At 40.2% G+C, this 25,023-nt stretch overlaps 1 protein-coding gene across 2 annotated transcripts in view; it reads right to left on the bottom strand.

Annotated features, from left to right (window-relative positions):
- The window catches only part of LOC108014798 (cytotoxic granule associated RNA binding protein TIA1), a 96,628-nt gene that overhangs the window by 4,804 nt on the left and 66,801 nt on the right, over nt 1-25,023 (bottom strand). For both annotated transcript variants that reach the window (XM_065866033.2, XM_036817648.3), the window contains exon 4: nt 11,373-11,448. In XM_065866033.2, the coding sequence (XP_065722105.2) occupies nt 11,373-11,448 (76 nt within the window). The remainder of the gene's footprint in view (nt 1-11,372; nt 11,449-25,023) is intronic.

Here is a 25,023-nt window from a genome sequence, read left to right as displayed (position 1 = left end):
CAAAATTTGGACCTCCTTTTAAAAGAAATATTTGAATGTAGAATAATAGGGAATTCAACCACAAATTCATAGAGGTATCCCACGTATAAATCGGGATCCAATTACTTAAGTTATGAAATTTAGAAGTGCCATTTTGGGTCCCCATTCTGAAACCTATTGGAATTACGTAAAATTGGAACATGAAAATGGGTCAAAACTTGGACCTCCTTTTAAAGGAAATATTTAAATGTAGAATTATTGGGAATTCAATCACAAATTCATAGAGGTATCCCATGTATAAATCGGGATCCAATTACTTAAGTTATGAAATTTAGAAGTGCAATTTCGGGTCCCCATTCTGAAACCCATTGGAATTACGAAAAGTCGAACATAAAAACAAGGAAGAACGCTATAGTCGAGTACCTCGACTATCAGATACCCGTTACTCAGCTAAATAGAGATATGCAAGCAGCAAAGCGAGATTAAAATGCGCCACCTACCGGCGGTATACAGAATTAAGCGTTATGGGCGTTAGAGTGGGCGTGGCAAATTTTTTTTTGAATCAATCGATAGGTTTTGACGAGACCAATACATTTCAGTTGAAATTTTTTATCTAGCATGAAAATTGTGGGCGTCACAGGTTTTCGCGGTTTGTGGGCGTTAAAGTGGGCGTGGCAAACTTTTTTTTGGGTCAATCGATAGGTATTGATGAGAACAATACATTTCAGTTAAAATTTTCTATCTAGCATCAAAACTGTAGGAGCCACAGTTTTGGGCGGTTTGTGGGCGTTAGAGTGGGCGTGGCACTCTGCTGAAACAAACTTGCGCTGCGTAAAAAGCTCAGGAATCTGCACGCCAAATCTCAATAGCCTAGCTCCCATAGTTTCCGAGATCTCAGCGTTCATCCGGACGTACAGACAGACGGACAGACGGACAGACGGACAGACGGACAGACGGACATGGCTAGATCGACTCGGCTAGTGATCCTGATCAAGAATATATATACTTTATGGGGTCGGAAACGCTTCCTTCTGCCTGTTACATACTTTCCGACGAATATAGTATACCCTTTTACTCTACGAGTAACGGGTATAATGAGTCAAAATTTGGACCTCCTTTTAAAAGAAAAATTTAAATGTAGAATAATAGGAAATTTTTCCACAAATTCATAGAGGTATCCCACGTATAAATCGGGATCCACTTACTTAAGTTATGAAATTTAGAAGTGCAATTTCGGGTCCCCATTCTGAAACCCATTGGAATTACGAAAAGTCGAACATAAAAATGAGTCAAAATTTGGACCTCCTTTTAAAAGAAAAATTTAAATGTAGAATAATAGGAAATTTTTCCACAAATTCATAGAGGTATCCCACGTATAAATCGGGATCCACTTACTTAAGTTATGAAATTTAGAAGTGCAATTTCGGGTCCCCATTCTGAAACCCATTGGAATTACGTAAAATTCGAACATGAAAATGGGTCAAAATTTGGACCTCCTTTTAAAAGAAATATTTGAATGTAGAATAATAGGGAATTCAACCACAAATTCATAGAGGTATCCCACGTATAAATCGGGATCCAATTACCCAAGTTATGAAATTTAGAAGTGCAATTTCGGGTCCCCATTCTGAAACCCATTGGAATTACGTAAAACTCGAACACGAAAATGGGTCAAAATTTGGACCTCCTATTAAAAGAAATATTTGAATGTAGAATAATAGGGAATACAACCACAAATTCATACAGGTATCCTACGTATAAATCGGGATCCAATTACTTAAGTTATGAAATTAAGAAGTGCCATTTTGGGTCCCCATTCTGAAACCCATTGGAATTACGTAAAATTGGAACATGAAAATGGGTCAAAATTTGGACCTCCTTTTAAAAGAAATATTTGAATGTAGAATTATAGGGAATTCAATCACAAATTCATAGAGGTATCCCACGTATAAATCGGGACCCAATTACTTAAGTTATGAAATTTAGAAGTGCAATTTCGGGTCCCCATTCTGAAACCCATTGGAATTACGTAAAATTCGAACATGAAAATGGGTCAAAATTTGGACCTCCTATTAAAAGAAATATTTGAATGTAGAATAATAGGGAATACAACCACAAATTCATACAGGTATCCCACGTATAAATCGGGATCCAATTACTTAAGTTATGAAATTTAGAAGTGCCATTTTGGGTCCCCATTCTGAAACCTATTGGAATTACGTAAAATTGGAACATGAAAATGGTTCAAAACTTGGACCTCCTTTTAAAGAAAATATTTGAAGGTAGAATTATAGGGAATTCAATCACAAATTCATAGAGGTATCCCACGTATAAATCGGGATCCAATTACTTAAGTTATGAAATTTAGAAGTGCAATTTCGGGTCCCCATTCTGAAACCCATTGGAATTACGAAAATTCGAACATGAAAATGGGTCAAAATTTGGACCTCCTTTTAAAAGAAATATTTAAATGTAGAATAATAGGGAATACAACCACAAATTCATACAGGTATCCTACGTATAAATCGGGATCCAATTACTTGAGTTATGAAATTTAGAAGTGCCATTTTGGGTCCCCATTCTGAAACCCATTGGAATTACGTAAAATTCGAACATGAAAATGGGTCAAAATTTGGACCTCCTTTTAAAGGAAATCTTTGAATGTAGAATTATAGGGAATTCAATCAAAAATTCATAGAGGTATCCCACGTATAAATCGGGATCCAATTACTTAAGTTATGAAACTTAGAAGTGCAATTTCGGGTCCCCATTCTGAAACCCATTGGAATTACGCAAAATTCGAACATGAAAATGGGTCAAAATTTGGACCTCCTTTTAAAAGAAATATTTGAATGTAGAATAATAGAAAATTCAGCCACAAATTTATAGAGGTATCCCACGTGTAAATCGAGATCCGATTACCCAAGTTATGAAATTTAGAAGTGCAATTTCGGGTCCCCATTCTGAAACCCATTGGAATTACGCAAAATTCGAACATGAAAATGGCTCAAAATTTGGACCTCCTTTTAAAAGAAATATTTAAATGTAGAATAATAGGAAATTTTTCCACAAATTCATAAAGGTATCCCACGTATAAATCGGGATCCAATTACTTAAGTTATGAAATTTAGAAGTGCAATTTTGGGTCCCCATTCTGAAACCCATTGGAATTACGTAAAACTCGAACACGAAAATGGGTCAAAATTTGGACCTCCTTTTAAAAGAAATATTTGAATGTAGAATAATAGAAAATTCAACCACAAATTTATAGAGGTATCCCACGTGTAAATCGAGATCCGATTACCCAAGTTATGAAATTTAGAAGTGCAATTTCGGGTCCCCATTCTGAAACCCATTGGAATTACGTAAAATTCGAACATGAAAATGGGTCAAAATTTGGACCTCCTTTTAAAAGAAATATTTGAATGTAGAATAATAGGGAATTCAACCACAAATTCATAGAGGTATCCCACGTATAAATCGGGATCCAATTACTTAAGTTATGAAATTTAGAAGTGCAATTTTGGGTCCCCATTCTGAAACCAATTGGAATTACGTGAAATTCGAACATGAAAATGGGTCAAAATATTGACCACCTTTTAAAAGAAACATTTGAATGTAGAATAATAGGAAATTCAACCACAAATTCATGCAAGTATCCTACGTGTAAATCGGGATCCAATTACCCAAGTTTTGAAATTTATATGTGCCATTTCGGATCCCTATTCTGAAAGCCATTGAAAAAACCGAAATCAGAAAAGTGGCATTAATAAGCTTTTTATGGTATTCCAACTGATGCGAACCTTATAGCAACGATCTTCAGTGGAACATAATTTAACCTCCGCTGATAAACGGATTCCCTTAATTGGCACATACCATAATCGCATTAAAGATTTTTGTATGCAAAAGTGCTTTTACATGGGTCTTAAATTCCTTCGGCATAAATTGCTGTGTATTGGTTTCTTGGGCCTTTAATTTAACCACTTGAGCAAAAGTCAACAATTGAGTGCTTGCCCCGTCAGCGATAAACCACGCAACTGTCGCCCAACTTCGGTCGTAATTTAATGTCTGCGTGTGTGTGTCTGTGTCAGGGTGTGTGTGCCAGGATGTGTGTATTTTTTGCAAGTGTGCGTTTGTTCCCGGGCAACGTCGCTCAGTTTGCGTGCGTGCGCATTTTTATGCATTGCCAGTTGCATTTTTCATATTTGCATAAACTATAAATTTTACATTTTTTAAGCGATACGCATCGTTGATTACATATACACTCACGTCCCCTTACAGTAAATGCAGCGGCAACAACAACAACAGCAGGGCAACCACAACAAGAACAAGTGCAGCAAACAATACCACAACAATATATCCTTCGTCCTGCCGGGCATGAAATGTTATTTTAAATATTTCACCATTGACTTTGCGGCAGCTTTAAGCCTGGCCTTTTTCGCCCCGACGACTGTTAGTCCTTTTTCGCAGCGGGAAACATCATTCAGGACTTATCAAAGGACAGACACTTCAAGTGCAGTTACAAGTGCCTGCTTCTTCTGCTTTTTCTTTGCCAATTCCAATTGCAATCGCATGTGTCAATGAAAATTGTCTTGCCATGATTGTGTGAGGATTAGAGGAATGAGACAGAGCGATTGTTAGGACAACTTTGGGCATGGCTAATGCAATGGCCAAGTCCAGACACACGAATATACACACACAAAAACTTGTGCTGAGTGCAACGGACATTTTCGGTCGGGTTTTTCCCAGTTTTCTCCAGCTTTGACAAGTCTTTGAAGCCCGCAAACTTTATCAATCATTTTGGTGGTAAATTGCTTAGAAAACAGGAAGTGGATGCTTGTGTAAGGCGAAAGAAAGTTAGCAGAATAATGGAAACTAATAAAAACTCAAAAATATAATCGCTTGCGGTACCAAAAAAATTATTTAAATAGTATTGTTTAATGTTAAAAATTAAATTGATTTCAGAACATAATTTGTTTAAAATTTTCTTTAATTGTACATTTTTTTAGTATGCCTCTACCTCCATTTAAGTGGTGCAAATGCCCCAATTTCCTTCTCACAGTTAACCCATTCCTGTTCAGAAATCCCCCTTAATGAGTTGATTATAACACAATTCCGGGGCTCAAGAGTCTCTCGAGTAATTTACCAATTCATCTTGCTCGAAATGGGTGCTCGACGACCGCAATATGGCACCCACTACGACTTGTCGAACTATTTATGAAAGTCCTGGGCCCGAAAACCGAATCGAAACCAAAACTGTTGTTGGCTAGAACGTCTAAGCTAATTGCAAATCTACGGGTCAAGAAGACTAAAGACAGACGACAATGGCAATGGTTTTGGGTTTTGGCCCATTCGCATCATTGGCAGTTGGAGCGACACATTTTCTTTGTGTGCGGTTTTGGCTGTTGTTTTCGTTGGGGGGAAATTAATTAATGTTGAATGGCAAATTTGCAGCTAATAGGAGGAAAACTTGAATCGTTTTCTGGTCCGTTGCTGTGACAACCGAAATGGGTTGCACAGGAAGAAAAGATGACAGATTGCTTGATCATGTGATTAAATAACTAATACAATTTATCGAATTGAAATGATATCCTTATTTTTTCCTGTACCTCGCTGCCAAATGCTGTACTGACTCACAAATTAATTCGCCTTTGATTAAAAGTTCAGGCCTCCGTCGAAGTTTTTCCTTGTCGCTGGAAAATTTCCTAAATGACAACTTCCGCTTTCGAGATAAGTTAATTAATTTTCATGGACATGGCTGGCTGGCAAACTTTTCCTCTTGCGCGACACTCAAATTTAAGAACATTTTTGCGTTGCGTACAGATTGAATTTAGCAGCGAAACTTGTGTAAAGTCAACTGGGACCGAGAGTGAGGCCCGGGTCTTTTGTAAATATTGATTACTTGATAAGGCGCAGAATCCTTTAATGCTGCGGACCATGGCTAACAACGGAAATGGCTTGGCGGTTGGGGTTGGAACAAAGTTTTTAAGGGCGGGGGGAGAACAAGACCGAAAAGGCAAAATACCTTCATTAAGCGAATGAAGAAAAGCAAAAGTAAGTTGAAGAATTTTTAAGTGGTTTAAAAGGGTTTTGTCATACTTTCCATGTGGATCTCATCTCGTCGGTTCTCAGGGATCGAGGAACCCTTTATCTTATGGCCACAAAATGGGGGCTGACGCTGGTTGCGGCTGACGTTTCGTGTGTATACAAAAAAAAAAACACCGTAAGCCGAGAGCAAGACATTTTAAATGTTTATTAAAACAATAAGGAAATGGTTTGTGCCGCAAACGGAAAAGGGCCAGGCGGAAAAGGAAAAACTGTTGCGAAAGAAGGTGAAAAAAGGCCAGCTCAACACACTGACACACACAAAAAGGGGATAATCCCCCGAATGCACATAGACACCCTGGCACATGGACACATTCACGGGTAAAATAAGAAAATAAGAAGGTTCTGGCTTTTCCTTCGGCGACCGGTTTGTCTTAAAAAGGTAGCAGACTCCCAGTATTTAGTGTCGGCCCCTTTCTATATTTCTTTCTCCCTGGGCTAAAAGGTTTTCTTGCCTTCCCAACTCCTAAGCCGGTTTAGCTTTGTTCTTCGGTCAGATTCATTAACGTGGCTATTTAGATAAGCGTGAAAGTAACCAACCATCCCCAAGTTGAATATTAAAGCTGCCCAGATAAAACTCAAGCCCAAACTCGCAGTTCCGATGATGATTTTTTGATATTTATAAAATAACTCAAGTGGCAAATCGTTTGCTCAGTGGAAATGCCCTTCCATTTGCCGACTTCTCGAACGATAATGATGGCCAGCAGAATGATGATGATGATGATGATGATGTGGTGGTGGAGCAGATAAGGCCCAGTCATCTTTGAATCTGTCTGGCCCAGTCAACGGTAAAAACTGTTTTCATTCCGCTTAGGCCCAAAACGCTTTTCGATTTTTGACCACACACATCCACGATTCCATTTTGAGTTTGTGAGTTTGGGTTGCTGGGGGAGTTGTTGACCAAAAAATCAGTATTTCACGCTAGAACGCATTTTTGTCAAGGCATAATTCCATGGGATTTATTTATGTATGTCAGTTCTGGACGTTGTTTCTCATTCCCATTCGGCATCCGAACTCGCCCTCATATTTTCCCACATTTTTTTTATAGTTACTACCCCGAGCTTTGGGCTTATGCGTGTGTAGGCAGTTTGTAGTCCGTGGTGTTCCTACAACGCCCTCAAATCACTAGTTCCTGAATTATTATGGAAAGCATAAAATGAATGTCCAGGCCATTTATATTTATAACCGAGTTTTGTACGCTTCAGCAAATTTATTGCCTGGCTTGAAATTTATTAAATTGAAAAGCATTAAGGCGGGGTGGACAAAACTTTAAAGGCCAGATGAAACGAAAGGGAAATACATTAAGAATACCTATTAAGAAACTGTCGAGAAATCTGTTTGATCAATTAGCTGTGATATCTGCATATGTTTTGTGATTCAGTGGGGTCAATTAAGGTCCAATTGATTTATTCTCCTTCGAAAAATATTGAGGTCTCTCAGTTGTACTGGGAAAATGTATAAAAAAGTTGTCCTTGTGTATATAATATTTATATATTACAACCACTCAACATCCTTAAATAAAATCATGTTTTACTCAAGGCAAATTAATTAGCATCGAAGGGGTTAATCAATCTCCTGGTGGTTTATGATATTTCTCATATTTTTGGCTCTGGCAAGACGGCACGTAGCGCAAATTAAGGCCAATGTATGCGGAATGCTTTTTAATTTAAGTGCACATGCACATGACAAGGCAGCCAGCAGGAGCAACACGCAACGGAATCATAAAAGAAACATCACAACTGGCATTGGAATGGGTAGTTCTGGGTGTTGCAGGGTGGTTCAGGGTGGTTCAGGGTGGTTCAGGGTGGTTCAGGGTGGCTCTGGGCGGTTCGGGGTGGTGCGAGGTTAACCACAGGCATTCTGTGCCCCGCGACAACGGCAGCAGCGACAACAATAAGAACAAATGATAATAATGCAACAATGAACTGCACAAGAAGATGATGAAAAGAATGTGGGGGCGTGGCCGGGAAGTCGACATTATATCTTGTTCGCTGCACACATTGTCAATTCGTTTGCCTTCTCTCGTCCTGCACTTTTTGCTCCCTTTTTGTTGTGGCAACTTTTAAATAAATTTAAGTGCATTATACAACGAAAAATCTGTCGTGAAAAAGCGATGCGAAGGCGGTGGCGAGTAATGCGATTAAATGCATCTCGGGCCCTGAGCCTGCCTTTGTCTCCATAACGCTGGCAAATCAGTTTTGTGTCAAAAAGAAAAGCCACTCAAGATGCAGCAGGCGGTGATTTCCTTTTTGCTGAATTTCCTGATCTTTTTCTTCTCTGCCATGTGAGTATGCAATAATATGTTAATATGGCTCGGCTGTGTGACAATAACAGAAGCCGTCGACAATGGCGGCAGACATTAGCATTTCGGTTGGGGCTCAAGGAGCAGGAAGTACAGCTGCACAGGAAAAAAATAGGGGTACCAACTTTGTCATTATTAAGATGTAATTATGAAACATTAATATATAAAACATGTTTCCCTAACATCAAAGTTCTCTTGAAATATTTAAATCTTTTGTGAAAGTGCTTAAAAGTATGCAATAGTATATTTTGAATTTTTTACAGCATACTTTTAGACACTTTACTGAGTGATTTTAAGTCTCAGCAGATTTTAATTGAAAATGTTTTAAAAAATTCAAACAATTTTCAATGCATGGGTTGCTTATACTTTCCTCAGTGCTTAAAAGAATGCAATGGTATATTTTTAATTTTTCACAGCATACTTTCAGACACTTTACTGATTTGTTCCAAATCTCTGATGGTTTTATGGAAAATGTCTTGAACGCAGAGGTTGCTTATAATTTTTCTCTGTGTATTCTCCTCCTGGCATCGACATGTTTATTGCGTTTAATGTTTGCGTAAATTTTTTCGTACTTGCCGGCGTTGTTGTTGTGATTTATGATGCTAATGACACGCAGACAGGCATCGTCTTCCCGAGTAGAGCTCCCCATGCAAATGCTCAGCTTGCCTTGATGGTTATTAAATTATGGCAATTTGTATGCGTCGCACAGGAGGAAAACAAAAAAAAAGATGAAAAATAAAAAATAAAGGGAGTAATGGCAGCCAGCGGAGATGTTCTGGTGTTTATTTAAAACATGTTGCCAAACAATTTGCGTTAAATATTTTTCGAGATGCTTGAGCAGATCTGGCATTTTGGCATTGGGTTTATGCAAAGCCATGGCGATTGGCAAAATTTCATGCGCCGGCAAACGGAAGTGCTGAATGAAAGAAAACTGTTTCTTCCCTTTCCGCTTGCAGTTGCCATTGCGCATTGCACACTCACTCACACACACACCCATGTGTGTGAGTGTGAGTGTGAGTGCAGTAAGCCATTCGAAAAATAACTTTTCAATTTCCGCAAAACCACAGAAAATATCAACTTTGCACAAAAATTTAATAAAACTTTTCGCATAAATAAAATTTGCATTAAATCAGCTGCAAGCGACGCCGGGACTCAGGGAAAAGGGGGCGTGGCGGCTTAGGGCGTACCGACTGTGTACAAAACGCATGTCGAGAAACTTAATTTGAAATATTTGAGTTTGCTATTTGGTCTGTGGGTGTGTGTGTGCATTTGTGTGTTTGCACTTCTTCCTCTTTTCGTTTGCATCGAAACTAATCGAGAAAGTTCGAAAATTGGCATCCCATTCCCCACTTGCAGCACAAAAAGTTAACTAGTTAGCTGGGGAAAAGCATTAAGTATACGCCGCATTGGCCATAATTCCAACTAAAACAAGTCAGTTGCCAAAAGGCTTCGAGCGGAAAGTTCAGTTCGACTTTGGCTTAAATACATCTATATGTGTATAATATCTATATGTTTGAATGACAGCTGGGCGGGTCTTGGCAGAGGGGCGTGGCAGCAGCCAAGTGTCAGAGATTATGTTGTATTTGCACACGACACATTCCAACGCAAATCCGCGCTCATCTCTTCGATGTCAAACAAATCATTGGCTTGCCTGCCAAATTATTGGGCCCCATGTCTGGTGCACACTTCATGGCATTAGCATTAAAATTTAATTAATAATTTTGAGCATTTTGCCGCCTAATTGACTAGCAGCACCTTTGGCTTTTACGCCTTCTCCGGCATTTCTGATTTTGGCTTTTCCCAAAAGTACTGCCAGTTTATATAGCTCCGTGTGTGGCTGTTTGATTTCGGTTTCTAAGCCTTAAGCTTGCGCATTTTTTCTGCTCCACTGACTGACACGCAATTCGTTTGGCTTTAGTCTGCCTTCTTTGATGATTTAAGCCGCGTTTATGCCTTGAGTTTTATGAATTTCGGTGATTTTTAAACCAAGTTTATGGTCTAACTCTTTGTAAGAAAGAGGAGTTTCATCTTTATTTCCAACGTTTATAAAACTTTCAGCGATGAGTGCAAAAATAGTATAAACATTTTAGCTCCAGATTAAAATTTTAGAAAATAAATTGTACTATCAAGGATGTATTCTTAATAAGTGTATTTTAAGGATATCCATTACATAAACATCTTAAAGAGGTCGACTTCCCTGAAATGGTTTAACCACTAGGACCTCCCATAAACTTGGTTAGAGTCCCTGCCTCTCGATATCTTCGGCTCTTTGTCGAATTTTCTACCTATTAGGCACATGAAATTCAATCACAACACACACACACACTGGGATATGGGATATGGAGTCCTACTAGCAGTTATTTGGACCCTTATCAGTTGCGGTTTAAACATATTGAATATGATGTGTAAATGTTTACAGTGCCCCCCAGGGGTTGTTTCTTTAAGGGTTCTTTTTCCAGCCTCGGGAGCCCGTGAGATTCGCTGCATCTGTGGCCATAAAAAAACATTACAGATTCGTGAGCCGCATGCTTTTGATATACGAGTGTGTCCATGAGGAAGAGAATAAAATCAAATACTCGCCCCTTGGCAGTTAACCGAGATACGGAAAAGCAGAATGCATTAAATCTTAAAAATGTGTGCGCTTCGTTTGGTTTTTCCTTGGCTTATGTATATCTTAAGCAAACGAAGGGGAAATGTACGATGTGTGTGTGGGGTTTATGGGAGAAAAGGTGGGCAAAGCCACAGGTGTCTTTTGATATGTTAAGTTGCTAGGGACGTCAAGCGGGATTTTAGCTAAACTTTCCACTTGTTTTAATTAAGATTTCATTTGGCAACTTCGCCGTAAGCGGCTTTGTGTGTTTGTGCGTGTCTTTGCTTACTTAGAAAATTAAACTTGTGTAGCGACTAATGAGCGTTTGATTGAAACATTTTCTAATTGCCGCCGAGGGAAGCCTTTGATGTTTCAAAATCTACTGGCATAGCTTACCGATTTCTTGACAAAGCTGACAAAGCCATAGCCCTTTGATTTCAATGTCTGCGGATCACGCACAACTCTGCAGTCTCTGCAAAAAAAGACGGAGAAAATATACATTTTTAATCTCGAGTATAAAACTTTTCTCAAACAATTAATGTGTAGCTTTTGTGTAATTTATTTGGGTAATTTAGAGTTATCTGCTTAATGTCTATACGCTTTCGACCCCAGAAAAGGTCCTGTGAGGATAACAGGACCCTTGAGCAAATGAAAAGGCCAACGTTTGGCCAAGTAAAAGTCAAGAAGCAAAGTCGATGTCGACATTGGAAATCCAATGGAATTACGTGTGAGGAAATATGAAGCGTTGGGCGTTGGGAAAGCCAAACCGAATTGCCGGGAAAGGGATTTCGTAATGGAAGTGCAGAGATATAGAGTGCAGGCCACCGCTTTAAAGGGTGTATCAGTGGGCGTGGCCAAGGGGATTTGCTACGGCCTCCATTCGCCATTCTCCATTCTCCGTTCTCAATTCTAAATCCCATTCCGAAGCCCGTAACCCCGCCAAACCACCAAACCACGTGTCGTGCCATGTCGTGGACGCTGCTCGAGAATCGGGCGTCAGCATTCGGCTTAAATATGTTGGCCCGTCCAACCTAAGCCACGAAGAAATATTTAGCCCCCTCTTGGTTCGACGCCCATGTGTGTGCGAGTGTGGGGCCAACCGCAACAGCAACAACAAGCTGGCGGAGCTACTAGGCAACCAGTTTGGGCCACTCCAAAAAAATGGTGTTCTCTAAAGATCAAACAAATATTCTAAGTATTTTTAAAACCAAAAATTTAAAGATGAACTGTTTTAATCCTATTATTTTGAAGAAGGTTCCTTCCAAGAATTAACTACATATTTTTATTTGGCTTAAACTTGTATGGAACTATGGGTAATGTTTCTAGAAAGCATTCTGAAATCATTAAAATAGTTTATTGATGAGTATTTTAAAAGCAATCTATAATTAGGTTACAAATGTTAGTCAAGAAATTTGTTTGTTTTCTTAAATTTTATAAAAACAGAAAAATCAATAATAACTTGTGAAATGACTTCCTTTCGCATATCTTTTTCAAAGTGCACTAGGAGCCGGGAAGGCAAAGCCCGCATGTCGACCACGGCATTTAAAAAAGGCCAACTTGATTGTAAATCACGATAAAAGTCAATTTTTAATATGAGTTTTAGTTTAGACCATGTTCTCCCCCTTTCCTTCACCACCCACCATGTTAAGTGGCCGGCGAAAAAAAAAGAGGAACGTATTTTAATGGCCTTTCGAGCTTTGGCTTTGGTGGCGCTTCAAGGTTGTAAATTTATGGGTGGGCTGGCCAGAAGCGAAATTGCAATGCGATTGCCAGCGATATTCAGTCGATGCACACATAAATATCGAACAAAAAACATATTTAATTAAAGTTTAATATTTATTAGCTAACAGAGGAATTCGGCAGCAATTGCTCGGGGCCGAGGTTTGTCTGGTTTGGTCAGGCGAAAGGTTTTCCGACTGGCACGCAAGCCAACACACAAACACGGCATGCCGGCACCAATACAAAAAGGAGAACAAACACTCACTGTGTATATAAATACACTCATATATAATACACTACACTAAAATGCAATAAAAAATGCTACTTTCCATCAAAAGTATCAGAAAAAACCCTGAAAAATGTTTGCTTTCATCGTTTATGAACTTAAATATCAGAAAATATTACGCAATAAATCTTAAGTACTTTCCTCTCCCATATTAATTGTAAAAGCACTCTTGCTAATTTGTTTTTCAAACAAATCAGAGTCCTCCGAAAATGTGTTCCGTGTAGAAAAGCCCACACATCCTGTCAGCGGGACTGACTGCCGTTGGGAAGGATTGTGCTAACAAATTAAAGGCCAGGACGGTATGTGCACTCCCTTTGAGACCGCCCCACAACCATCTCCATCTCCCCGGAGTATATCATATTTCACAATCGATAAACATCACAGTTCATATTTTCATAACGTTTTTGTTTGAATATTTTAACATGCAGACACAGGAGCAGGGCAGTGGAAAACCAGGAGGTGTACAATTTCCTGCTTGCATGTAAATACAAGTTTGAAAATGTCTGCAAGTGCTCTTCGCTCAGATCCGTTGCGAACACATCCCCACATACCCACTTCCCCACATTCCATATCCACATCTCAGGGGCTGCAATAATATATTTGAACATTTAACAGAAAACAAACACAACCTTTGTGCCCCAGGCCAAGAGATTTCCGTGGAGGAGCATCGATGGCCCTCGAACTGCGTTCGCCACACAGTTTGTTATCATGCACGAAATGTTTGGAAAATTTCAGAGCAACGGCTGCAATGCAATGGGGGCGGTACATGGGGCTTTTGGGGGCGTGGCAGCAGCTGCACCCAATGTTTGTCCAAAGAATTGAGCGACGAAGTCGATGGGGAAAGTGTGGAAGCCCGGGAGATGCAAAAGACTACTTCAAAAGGTTGATTTTGTAAACTAAATATTATATACCCTTTAAAAATTATTTAAAAAGTTTAAAAATATTACTTAAAATATGTCAAATATCACTGATGAAATGAAAGTAACTTCCATATTTAAATACTTTTTTTAAGGTGATGGAGATTTAAAGAAGAGTTTTAGAGTACAAAAAAATATAATAATATTTTATAGAAATTATAGAATAAAGTTAAATCAGTTAGTTACTAAATTATAGTTATATTTCAAATTCTATCAAAATCTAATCTCATTTTAATGACAGAAATATTTCAATACGTAAGTGTAGGATAAAGTCATGGAGGGAAATTCGAAAAGCTCTGAAGGAAAGGATAAATTCAAGTGCATAAGTAAAATCTGTATGCACTTGCACACACACATATATAAGCCTTTTCCGTCTTTTTATTCCCCCTTTTACCCTCGTCACAGGCCAATCAATATATTTTTTACAAATATTGGCAAAAGTTTTGCTTCTGGCTTAAGCCCTGTGCCTGATACTCGAAAATAAATTTAAGCAGAAGTGAAAGAAAATATTTTGCCATCTTAAGTGCATAAAACTATAAACGTTAAACAAAATATTTCGCATACACGCACGCACTCATACAAATGTGGTTATTTATACTGCATACATATATATATTTTTGGCTTTATTCCCAAAGCCTTTGGCCCGGGACTCGAGTAGCTTTTGGCCCAAACCGATCTATTTTTTCGGGTGGTAGGGGGTAGGGAGTTGGGGGTTGGGAGTTTTTCAGGACGACGAAGGAATGTTTGCGGTGCGCGCTGAGCGCATTAGTTGTGGAGTCCTCGCTATTTTGGCCTTTGCAATTGGTTTATGCCAACAATGCAGCCCCAGCCATGTGTTGGAAATTCTTTTGTATTTGAATTAAAATTGCATACATGATTTATAGACGCTTCGAAGTTGGCCGGGCGAAATAAACTTATGCATGGGATTTTTGTGCGCCTCGATAGTGAAATGGGATATGTAAGGCAAGCCCATTGATAACCGATATAGATACAACTCTTGAGTTTGAGTGGGTTTTCAAATGTATAATTTAAGGCAAGGGCAAGATAAAGACAACCATCCTGTAAGAAATCCCAGTCATACATATTGCCCCTGGTTTTTCCCTTTATCAGCCATTCAAATATAGACATAAGGAAGACCAGAATGGCCAAGAAATCGACTAGTAACATATTTATTAGGGCGTAACTTGCCTACGCAACTTAACCAGCAATTTGCAATTTCCTGGCCACTTTAAGAACATTATCTGCACCCCATCGGCACACTTGGCAGACATATAATTTACAAATCGGGGGGATCGGAACCGGCATCGGGATGGCAGGACATGCTAAACACATCAACAGCAATGGCAAACACAAATTACTCAGCAGTGCAAACAAATGAAAAGCGATAATATCGCGCAAACCACAAGGGAGAATATTGAATGGATGGATTTATATGTGTGTGTATACTATATGTAGTATAAGTTAGAGCCAAGTCAAAATCCCTGGCACTAAATCAATGAATTGCGGCTGTCCTTCAATTTCCTTTTTGGCCAAGTTAGTGTAAAGCGAGAAAGACGGGCTCATCGCTTCTCATCCGGCATTGGCATCATCATCGACATTGAGTTGCGTGTTTGAAATATTGAAATATTTTTGTTGGCCATGTTTACACATCGGGCTATTGACTGCGCACAGTTATTCCGCACATTTTTTTCCGCTCTCCAGTTTTGAATTTCCAAAGCGAATTTTTTGCCAAGCATTTTTATTCGATTTGTGTTTGTCTCGTGCTTGCATTTTATTGGCTTCCTCTGCGCCGATAACCCTGATGGCTGATGATGATGATTTCCATTTCCTTGTTCGATTGCAGAAAAGGGGGCGGCGAGTGGTAGAAGGGGGCGTGGCAGAGTTACATTACTTCACCGCCCGTTCAAATACCAAATACAGTTGTAAATTCAAATGAAATGCAAGCGAGCGCATTGTTTGAGCTTCGGAATGGGCGAAAATCGGAGGGATTGGTGGTTGGGGCTTCAATTCTGGCTTTTTGGTTAGCCAAATATTTAAAGTGGATTTCTTGGAGCATTTTATGAGCTTTCCACTGCGGCTGCCTTCTTTTATTTGATTTGATTTTCCGGCCAGTGGCATCTGTGCCGTCCCAGAGAATTAAGTAATAAATTTGGCTTTGAGGAAATATGTTTGCGGTTGCCGAATCGAAATGGCAGACCGTGCTGAATTGCTGTGAATTACAAATCCGTAAACGTCGCATCTTTGATGCGGCATGCACTCTGCGAAATGGCCAAAAGTGGCAGAGCCAAGAAAAACCAAACACAATCGAAAAAAAACCCGGAGAAAACCCGGGCTCATCACGTCCTTGTCCTTGTCCCCCTGCCCAGACATCGTTACATTTATTTACACCAACATGCAAAACTCGCATTGAGACAATTTCATGCTCATCTGCATAAAATCAATTCCATTTTGGAGACAATTTGAAGATTGGAATACAAATTTCGAATTATCAACATGGGACCCGACATCGGGGAGTCGTGGCAAAATGGCCAAACCGGCAGCGATCGCAATCAGCATTGAGACCTGACCCCTAACTTCTCCGTTTCTCCACTCCTTCTCTATCCGGCACTGGAAAAAATCATGTTTTTGAATTGGTGAAAATAAAAATAAGTCTTAATTTTATTTCAAAATACCGAATACCGTTGATTAGAGATTTGAAATTACATTTAAAGGTGTCTAAAAGTATGCTGCTTATAAAATAAAGTCGTTTTTTAAATTCGAAATATATTGTTGCATACTTTTATGGGTCATTTTTAAAATCGTAGGTATTTCTGTGGTATCCTTTTATAGGAAATATTTTTGTTTGTTTTTATAATGAAAATTTAGTTATAGAACCCACTTAGAGCACTTTTATTAGCTGTGATGCAATTGCTAAGTGTATGGAAGGCCATCTATCGCTTCGCTGGTGGCTGCGGCTGTGGCTGCTTGACTTGTGTTGCTAGTTTTCCGCTTTTTTTGGGAGGAGCAGGCTCCGCTCCTGTCCAGGCATTTACGCCATTCACGATGCGACGCGGCTGCTTTGGTGGCCCCCTCGTCCTTTTCGTCCTGCCAACGTCATGCATACGTAATGCGCCTGGGGATCCGGATCCTGGCAGCAGCGACTGTCTCACTAATTCCAGGGCAGCCATTACGCGTCTGTCTGGGTGATGGTGTGTGTGCCTGTGTGTGTGTGTGTGTCTCCAGTGCAGCGGGAAAATTATGTGGTGTGTGATTTGCCATGGACACTGAACGTTTCCCGTTTGCCCCCCAATCGCTTTTCCCCAGCTTTTCCCCGCTTTGCTATTGAAATTTCCCTTTGAGAGAGAGAGAGAGGAAGCGCAAGAGGCGTAGCTGATATTTCAGAGCAGAAAACGAGAAACAAAAAGGAGAAATTTGCATGCAACTCGTTACGCTTGGCACTTGTGTGTTAAGCCCGCTCGCCCCTTAGCCCCTTAACCCCTGACACCCCAACCCCAAACCCTTTTCCAAGCACGTAGAGAAAAGTGAGATGGTAGATGGGTGGTTGGGGGGCAAAAAGCCATATCGATTTTGCAGTAAATAAAACATTCAAAGATTGAAGTTGCCGCTTTTGAGCTTAGCCGAATGGTGTGTGGCCTCCTTTTTTTATGGAGTGCGCTTCCTTTTATGGCTTCCGTTTCTATAGCAGCTGCCGCTGTGTGGTGGCCCCACTGTGGTGGGGTCTTTTTTGGGGCAGGGGGTTCCACTGTGGCGCGCTGAAGGGACACTGCCGCTGCCAAATTGTAAATATTTTTGTCGGCCACGTAGCGGCGCAGGAGAAAATATTGCATTTCTCGCTTGGCATAATAAACGATGTGCCGGCAAAAAAAAAAATAAGGAAGAATAAAACACACACAGAAACCGAAAGAGTACCGCCAAAAACCACGCAGAAATACCAACAGCTGCACCGCACAAAGAACACCACATGCACACACTGGACAATGCCAGGATCCTTGTAAAGGACGAGGGGCAAACAATATGGTCGGGCTGGTCAGCTAAAAAAAGCAGGGGAAACTGTTTTATGAAAGCGACGGTTTAACTGAAAAGGCGATTAAATCTACTTTCCAACCAAAGTAATGGAAATCTATCTTTAAATAATTGCTTACAGGGGGTTATGTTTGTGATCAGTAGTGACAAAGCTTTAAATAATAAAAGCTCTTCTTAGAATTTTTAGTAAATGACATTTTGTTGTATTGAAGTATACTTTAAGAATATTATATATCACAAGAATCGATCATTAAATGTTTATTTTAGAGACCACAAAAATGTTATGTATATTCTAAAGTGCGTTTATGGCTATTCAATAATGGCATCCTACTTTATAAATAATATGGGTGTATTTATGAATCATTCTCTTAAAGAAAAAAATGGATTTCCCATTTGCAAAGTTTCCTTTGCCTACATTTATGCCTTGTGCCTGACATTTGGCAATTCTTTTTATTCAATTTGCGTCCGCTTAGTTGAATTCTCATCAGCTAAAATCCTTAAATGGTCAGTCCTGTCACATATGGCCAAAACGACGCCAAAGGCAGACAGAGGCCACAGCAAAAAAAGAAAAAAAACTAAAATGGTAAAATCAAATTAAAATGGCGCCGTTGACCATACATACACGCAAATCCAGCAACTTTTCTTTCCGTATGTGTGTTCAATAAATTATATAAGATATAGCCCGTAGTGCTCTTCCTTTCGGCAATGATTTGACATGAATTATTGCAGAGCCTTTGTCGAAATCCTGAAAATCTTTCTCGTAAACTTTAAGGCTTCCGTGAGAATGGATAAATTCCATTAACCGATGCCAGCCGCAGGCTAAACGTTGAAGTGCATTTCCCAACCGAGCGACCGAATGAAGCGGGCGTTATTTATAACGCAACAGAAACCCCTATCCGAAACCCCTTTTATATATCTCTCCTTGAATCCCTGGGCCCCTGAACAATCACCCCCCCCCCCCCCCCCCCCTTCCCCCCTGGGAGACCACGCCCGGACACACGTCAATAAAACTGCTTCAAACTGTCCACATTGAAGTTGTTGGCCGCTGCAACTGAACTGAACTGAAGCTGATGCCGGGGCGATAAGGCTACTTTAACGCTGTCCCCGATTTCTGCATGATGCCACACACGGTCGGCCCCTTTCGTGTTTGCCCCCAATAGTGGTTGATGGCCAGTGAATGGGGTGTTCGGGCCATGGCTGGTTGGGGCTGGCGGGGCTTTTTGGGTGGTGCAGTGGTGCAATGGTGATTGGGTGGTGCGATGGATGGAATGGCGGTTTCAAACATGCAAATTGCTTGCGGTTCGCTTCGGTTTTCCCCGCCATCGCTTTTCCAACCGACCCCCCCCCCCCCCCCACACACACACCTCACTCTCTCCGCTTTCCCCCTTCGGCATTTTTCGCTTTCATTGAGTGCTCCGCTTACAGTTAACTCGACTTTATCATGAGTGTGTGTGTGTGTGTGTGTCTGCATGTGTGTTTGCTTTATATGCACGAGTGCAAAATGCAACAACAAAAATCCATTTAGATTAATTAGTTTTTAAGCGAACCAAGGCGACGCCGAGCTCCTGCGGCATGGCTTAAATTTCACCAGAAAAGCGGTAAATTCCAAAAGGAAATCCCTTTGATTTTCCAAACAGATGTCTTTTATTTATAGAGAAAATATTTAATAGGTTGGGCATTCTTAAATGACTCACAGGCAATAAATATAGGTCATAAAACGCCTAAAGGTGGCCAACACTTTAAGTGATGAATGAGTAATCAGTTATATAAAGGTTGGAGTAATTATAGTTCCATCACTTTTCCACCATTCATAATAATATAATTAATTTTATTGAAAAAACGTACAATTTTTTTATAAGTATATAAATTGTTGTTACAAAAGAAATTCCTTATAAAGAAAATTTCGGATTCTTTGGAATATAAAATTTAAGAGAAACGCATTAAATACAAATTGGTAGCCCCCTGAAAACTCTCTCCTTTTTTGGTTTTCCGCCTTAAGAGGGCGTCTGGAAGTCATAAAAGCTGAAATATCCGCCTTTGTATCTCTGCCCGAACAAGTTGAGACTCACTTTCTGCCCGACTGCACTTGGCTAACTCCATTTGCCGGCGACTCTGCACCTGCAGCCCCCAACTGGCGTCCGCAAAACGGCGCTTAATGATGCCAAAGATGAGCGACCCCGGCGTGTCAATGGACTGGATGCGACCGTAGACCAGGGACCAGCGACCCCCGGACATCATCTGCATCCCCAGCATCCACATCATCTACATGGCTAACTAAGCGTGCCGTGTTCGGCTGCTCCTTTGGTGTTAAACTTGTCGTACATGCACCACTCAGCATCGTTTTCACAAAAAAATACGATGCGAAAGTAGTGAACTAAAGTTTGCTCCAAAGTTTGTTTATTACACCGACAACGGACACATACAACCACACCAAAAAAAAAACTGGAGTGGCTTTCACTGCGGCCAACTTTGTGGAGTCGTTTGTAAATTCATCATCTTTTCAGCAGTTTATGCGCCAGTTTGCTGCCTACTTTTTGGGGGCTCGGGAGTTCTTTGTTTCGCTCTATTAAAAACTTGTTACAACTTGGCTCGTTATCCATTTTTTGGTAAGCATAATTTCATCCGGCATTCGTTTGCATGTCACATCGCTGGCCATAGTTTTATTGATAGCCGAGTGCTGGCAGCAATTAAGAGCCAGTTCGAAGAGGCCAAGACAAATGCCCCAGACATTTACTTGAGCTGCGAAACTTTGATTGCTTCGGGCCAGAAGAGGCTGAAGAGCGGATGGAAGGGGGCTGGAAAAAAGTTTTCTTGGCAAAACTGTAACCCCAGTGACTGAGATAAAGCTTTAGCTGGGGATATGAAAAAATGGAGGACCTACGGAATCTGAAACTTTAAGATACCCACTAGTTTCGATTGAAGTTGAGGAAAATAATCCTGTAGTTATATTGAAAACGATTTTACTTATATGGAAACAACATTAACAGGGAGGAAATATAAAAAGATATACGTAAACTACTCCTCTAACAACTAAACCTTTGATTGTTTATTTATCTAGAAAAAATTAAACAACGAGCTCAACGGGGTATGACTTTCCTCATTCGGACTTATATTTTTGTTGTGGCAGCTAAAAAACGGATTTTTTTTTTGGCGAAAAAAGGGTTAACATTTTTGTCAAAAATACAAAATTCAGTTTTTTGTCAAAAATGAGACATTTTTTGTCGGTTTTTCCATCGTAGTTCAGCCAAATCAAGGCGTACAGCTAAAAGACGGACTGCTTTGGACAGCTTGCTAAATATGCTAACGATCCTCATCACTTTTTGGAAAATTTATTTTTTGACCAATTTCCTCAATTTTTGTAGGGGTTACATCACTTTTTTTCGAAAAATGGCAAAAATTAAATATTTTTAGGTTGAAATGCCAATCGATTGGAAATTAAACAACGAGCTCAACGAGGTATGACATTCCTCATTCGGACTTATTATATTTAATTTTTATGGCGGAAAAAGGGTTAAAATTTTTGTCAAAAATACAAAATTCAGATTTTTGTCAAAAATGCGAGATTTTTCTTCTTTAAATATTATTTTCCCTGCCCTTCACATTTCATTGATTCAACATACCCCTGGTTGACAAAAAGTACTTGGTACCAGAAGCACATTTTACAGCATCATTAAGGATAAGCATCGCTGGCTGGCTTTGAATTTGTTTGTTGGCCCTCTGCGCTTTGTGCGATTCACTTCCTTGAGATAGGACTATATATAGGACTAAAAGGCAGATAGCGCAAACTTTAATCTTGAATTCAACACCAATCGTTGGGGAGTTCATTTGAAATACTTCTTGGCGGGCCAAGCCAATTAAGAAATAATTTAGAGCGCCAACAAGTTAACAAGTGTGACCTTTCAGTGCCACCTGGAGCTGCCACTCGGCCAGCACCTTCTTGTGCTGCTGCCACCCATGTGGATGGCCAAAAGTCCGTAAATAAAACTCGAGATCTCCAAGCTGACCTGGGCCGTGAAATCCTAGCGAAATCCTTGGAAATGTTTTATTAGCCCTACGTACGCTTGAATAAGCCAGCTTAGCGGAAGCTATCGGATTTTATGCTTTTGACTTTTGCAACGGCCAGCAGCGCGGCGGAGTCGAGTGCAGCAGCAGCGTTCTTGGCCCTCTCAGCTGACCTGGGAGTTGCATTTCCCCTGATTTTCCCCCCGGTTTTCATCCCGCTTTTCCTGTCTGTCTTGGTCAGTCAGTCCATTGCCGCCTAAGCTGTGTGCCTTGCAGCAGCTTTTTCTTGCCGCTTGTTGGTTTTTGTAGCTCTTTGTTTTTCGTTTCGTTTTATGGGTTTCGGTGGCGAGTGCACCTCTGGGTGCTGATTATCTACACGTGGCTAATATTTGGTTTTCTTTTTGCACACTGGGAGAAACATTGGGATATAAATAATAACTACCAGACGTCGGATTGTAAGTGAAATCATCTTTTTAAGGTTTTTATTTTATAAGCCAAAATTAGATTATATCTAAATATGGTTTTGTGAAAGAATTTAAAAAAAATTCAAATGTGTCTTTGAAAATAAATTAATTACTCAAGACAAATATTCCCATTCTGTTTAATTTCTGTTATTGATTAAGTAAAATAGTTATAATATTAAAAAAATCGGAGTATCTTTTCTGTCAGTGTAGATGTTGCACTTCAAAATGTTTTTGCCCACATTCACCGGTCAATGTCCCGATCATTAAGTCGATGGCATTCTTAAGAGCATTCCACTGCGGCTGAGATTTCCGACGTGAATTCGAATTGGAATTTCAGTGCGGTGCGATGGGGTCATAATGCTATTGCGAGCATTACTGTATTGGCCAAATATTTATTTCATGAGTGCTGCTGCTGCCGGGGCATCAATTTTTGGCATTTCGCATTGAAAGGAATTTCAGTGCAGTGGGCAACATGTGCTGTGAAATACACGCATCCTGGCTGGCATCCTCATCGTCCTGAAATGCGAATACAACACAACAAAGAGCAAAGAGCCGGGTTAATCCAGCAGCAACGATGATGGAGCTCCACTTCCCCATTTTCCACCATCCAACCGCTTTTCCTTCTGGCCAGGCTTAGTGTGCTGTTCGCCTGTGCGGGTAAGTTAGAAATATTGAAAAATTTTTTTATTGAATCACGATATATGAATTGCAGACGCAGAATGTGCTGTACGGCAGCCAATGGGCGAAAAGAAAACAAAACGTGAAATCAAATTCCGTTGCAAAGGAGTAAGCTTTTCGCCAGCCTTTGTTGGGGGAAATATTTTAGATTTCCAACAGATGTTCTCGTTCGTAAACAGATTTTTAGAAATCGTCTCCTGCCGTGATTTGCATAATACTCGTGGCGAAAGAAGAGCTTTTCACGCGTTATTGAGAACGGAATCGATTCCAGTCGAGTCCTTGCTGCTTTCAAGAGCTCTGATGTTTATGAGTTTCTCCCCCGAGTGTGTTTTGCATATCCCGTCGCTGCGGAAGTTGCCATTGTCCTTGTCATTAATTATTCACTGGTAGTAGTAGGAGGATTTTCGGGGGGCTTGCCAAATCATGAGGTGGTCTCTCTCGTGTTGCTCTCATTTCAGCAGCAAAATAAAGATACGACGTAGACAAAAATGTAACTTCCGGTGGCCATAATTGATGATGTGCTGCCACAGATAAATACAGTGGGCCAGATGGCCTGGCCCATGAGGGAGAAATTTAATATTGACCCCACTGTTTCGGCAACAAACAGGAAGCAGCCACTCCGTAGACATAAATATTCCTCAGCTAATAGCACACACAAAAGCGTACACTTCCGCTTACGAGATGTAAACTTGAGGGTAAACTTTTCCCCACGATCTCTTGGCTGATTGAAGACCTGCGTGTGCGTGGGTATACGATATAAAAGATATATACTTTGTTGTACTGCGGGTGTTAGCTAGACAAACATCAGCTTCATCATATTTATAAATTAAACGTCATCGATGCGATACATCGATTGAGGTCGTGCAATGGAATGGCAGGGGAAGAGCCTGCCTGCCAGACCGAAACATAAAAATGAAATATTTATCATCTAAGGCGGTATCACTCGACGTTCCAATAACAATGCTCGATTGCGAACGTGCGTTGGCATCTGCCGATTTCCGGCAATCAGTGCCAAAAAGGACGAATGTGCGGCTGGCTGGGAGATAGGGATATGCGGATGCCAGTCCTTTCAAATTTGTCATCATTTTGTCATCGAGTTGCCGGCGGGGGGTTCGGAGTCTGCTTAATTTCCTTTCGAGTGCCTGTGATGGGGCAAAAGTTGAGGCCATCAAATAAGCGATCATCAATGGTCATTTCATTTATTCATACTGCGAAAAATATTATTATCAAATGGGAAATTCATTTGCGAAACTCAAAAAAATAGTTTTATTATCTGGCAATAAATGAGACGATGGTAAATAAGTGTGTGCTTTTTCTAAAAAGGAAAGCACTGAAAGAAGTATTTTTCTCTACAAGAAAGCTTTTCCTAGTGTCCAAATAACTAAACAGTAAATCAAAAAATTGATTTCTATTTTTCCAAACAACATCATTTCAAATTCCTCACTTTATTAAAAACAACATTTATTATTTTAGCTGCACAAATCCCCAGTGTAGAAAACAAAAAACAAACAGCAAAACGAGAAAAACATGTTTAAAGAATTGAAAAAATTTAATGCACAACAAGAAAATTTGTTGAAATGGCATCAACTTTTTTATGGCAATCAATACGAAGAGGCAGCCAGCAAAAAAAGGCAGAAAAAACAACTTGTACCAATTTGGAGTTTTGTCATAAAAAATTGAAAATGTCAAAAACAACGTGGACGTTTTGCCAGTTTGCTACCACACACATGTGTATGGGTCTGTGTGTGTGTGTTGCCGGCATGTAGTTGACATCATTGATTGATTTAGCTGTCAATTGCATAATCACTCAAGCGTTATTGTTCGACCGCTGGGTTGTAGTCAGCCTCTCGCTCGCTTTCAGTTTTGGCTGGTCTGCTTGCCCCGCCCACTTTTCCGCCCACCTCCTGACTTCTGTTTGTCTGACTTGGCCGGGCCAAATCAATGGGCCAGCAGGGGGT

Source organism: Drosophila suzukii, chromosome 3 (genome assembly GCF_043229965.1).
Source record: "Drosophila suzukii chromosome 3, CBGP_Dsuzu_IsoJpt1.0, whole genome shotgun sequence".
Lineage (NCBI taxonomy): Eukaryota > Metazoa > Arthropoda > Insecta > Diptera > Drosophilidae > Drosophila > Drosophila suzukii.
This window is presented reverse-complemented; position numbering and strand designations above follow the sequence as displayed.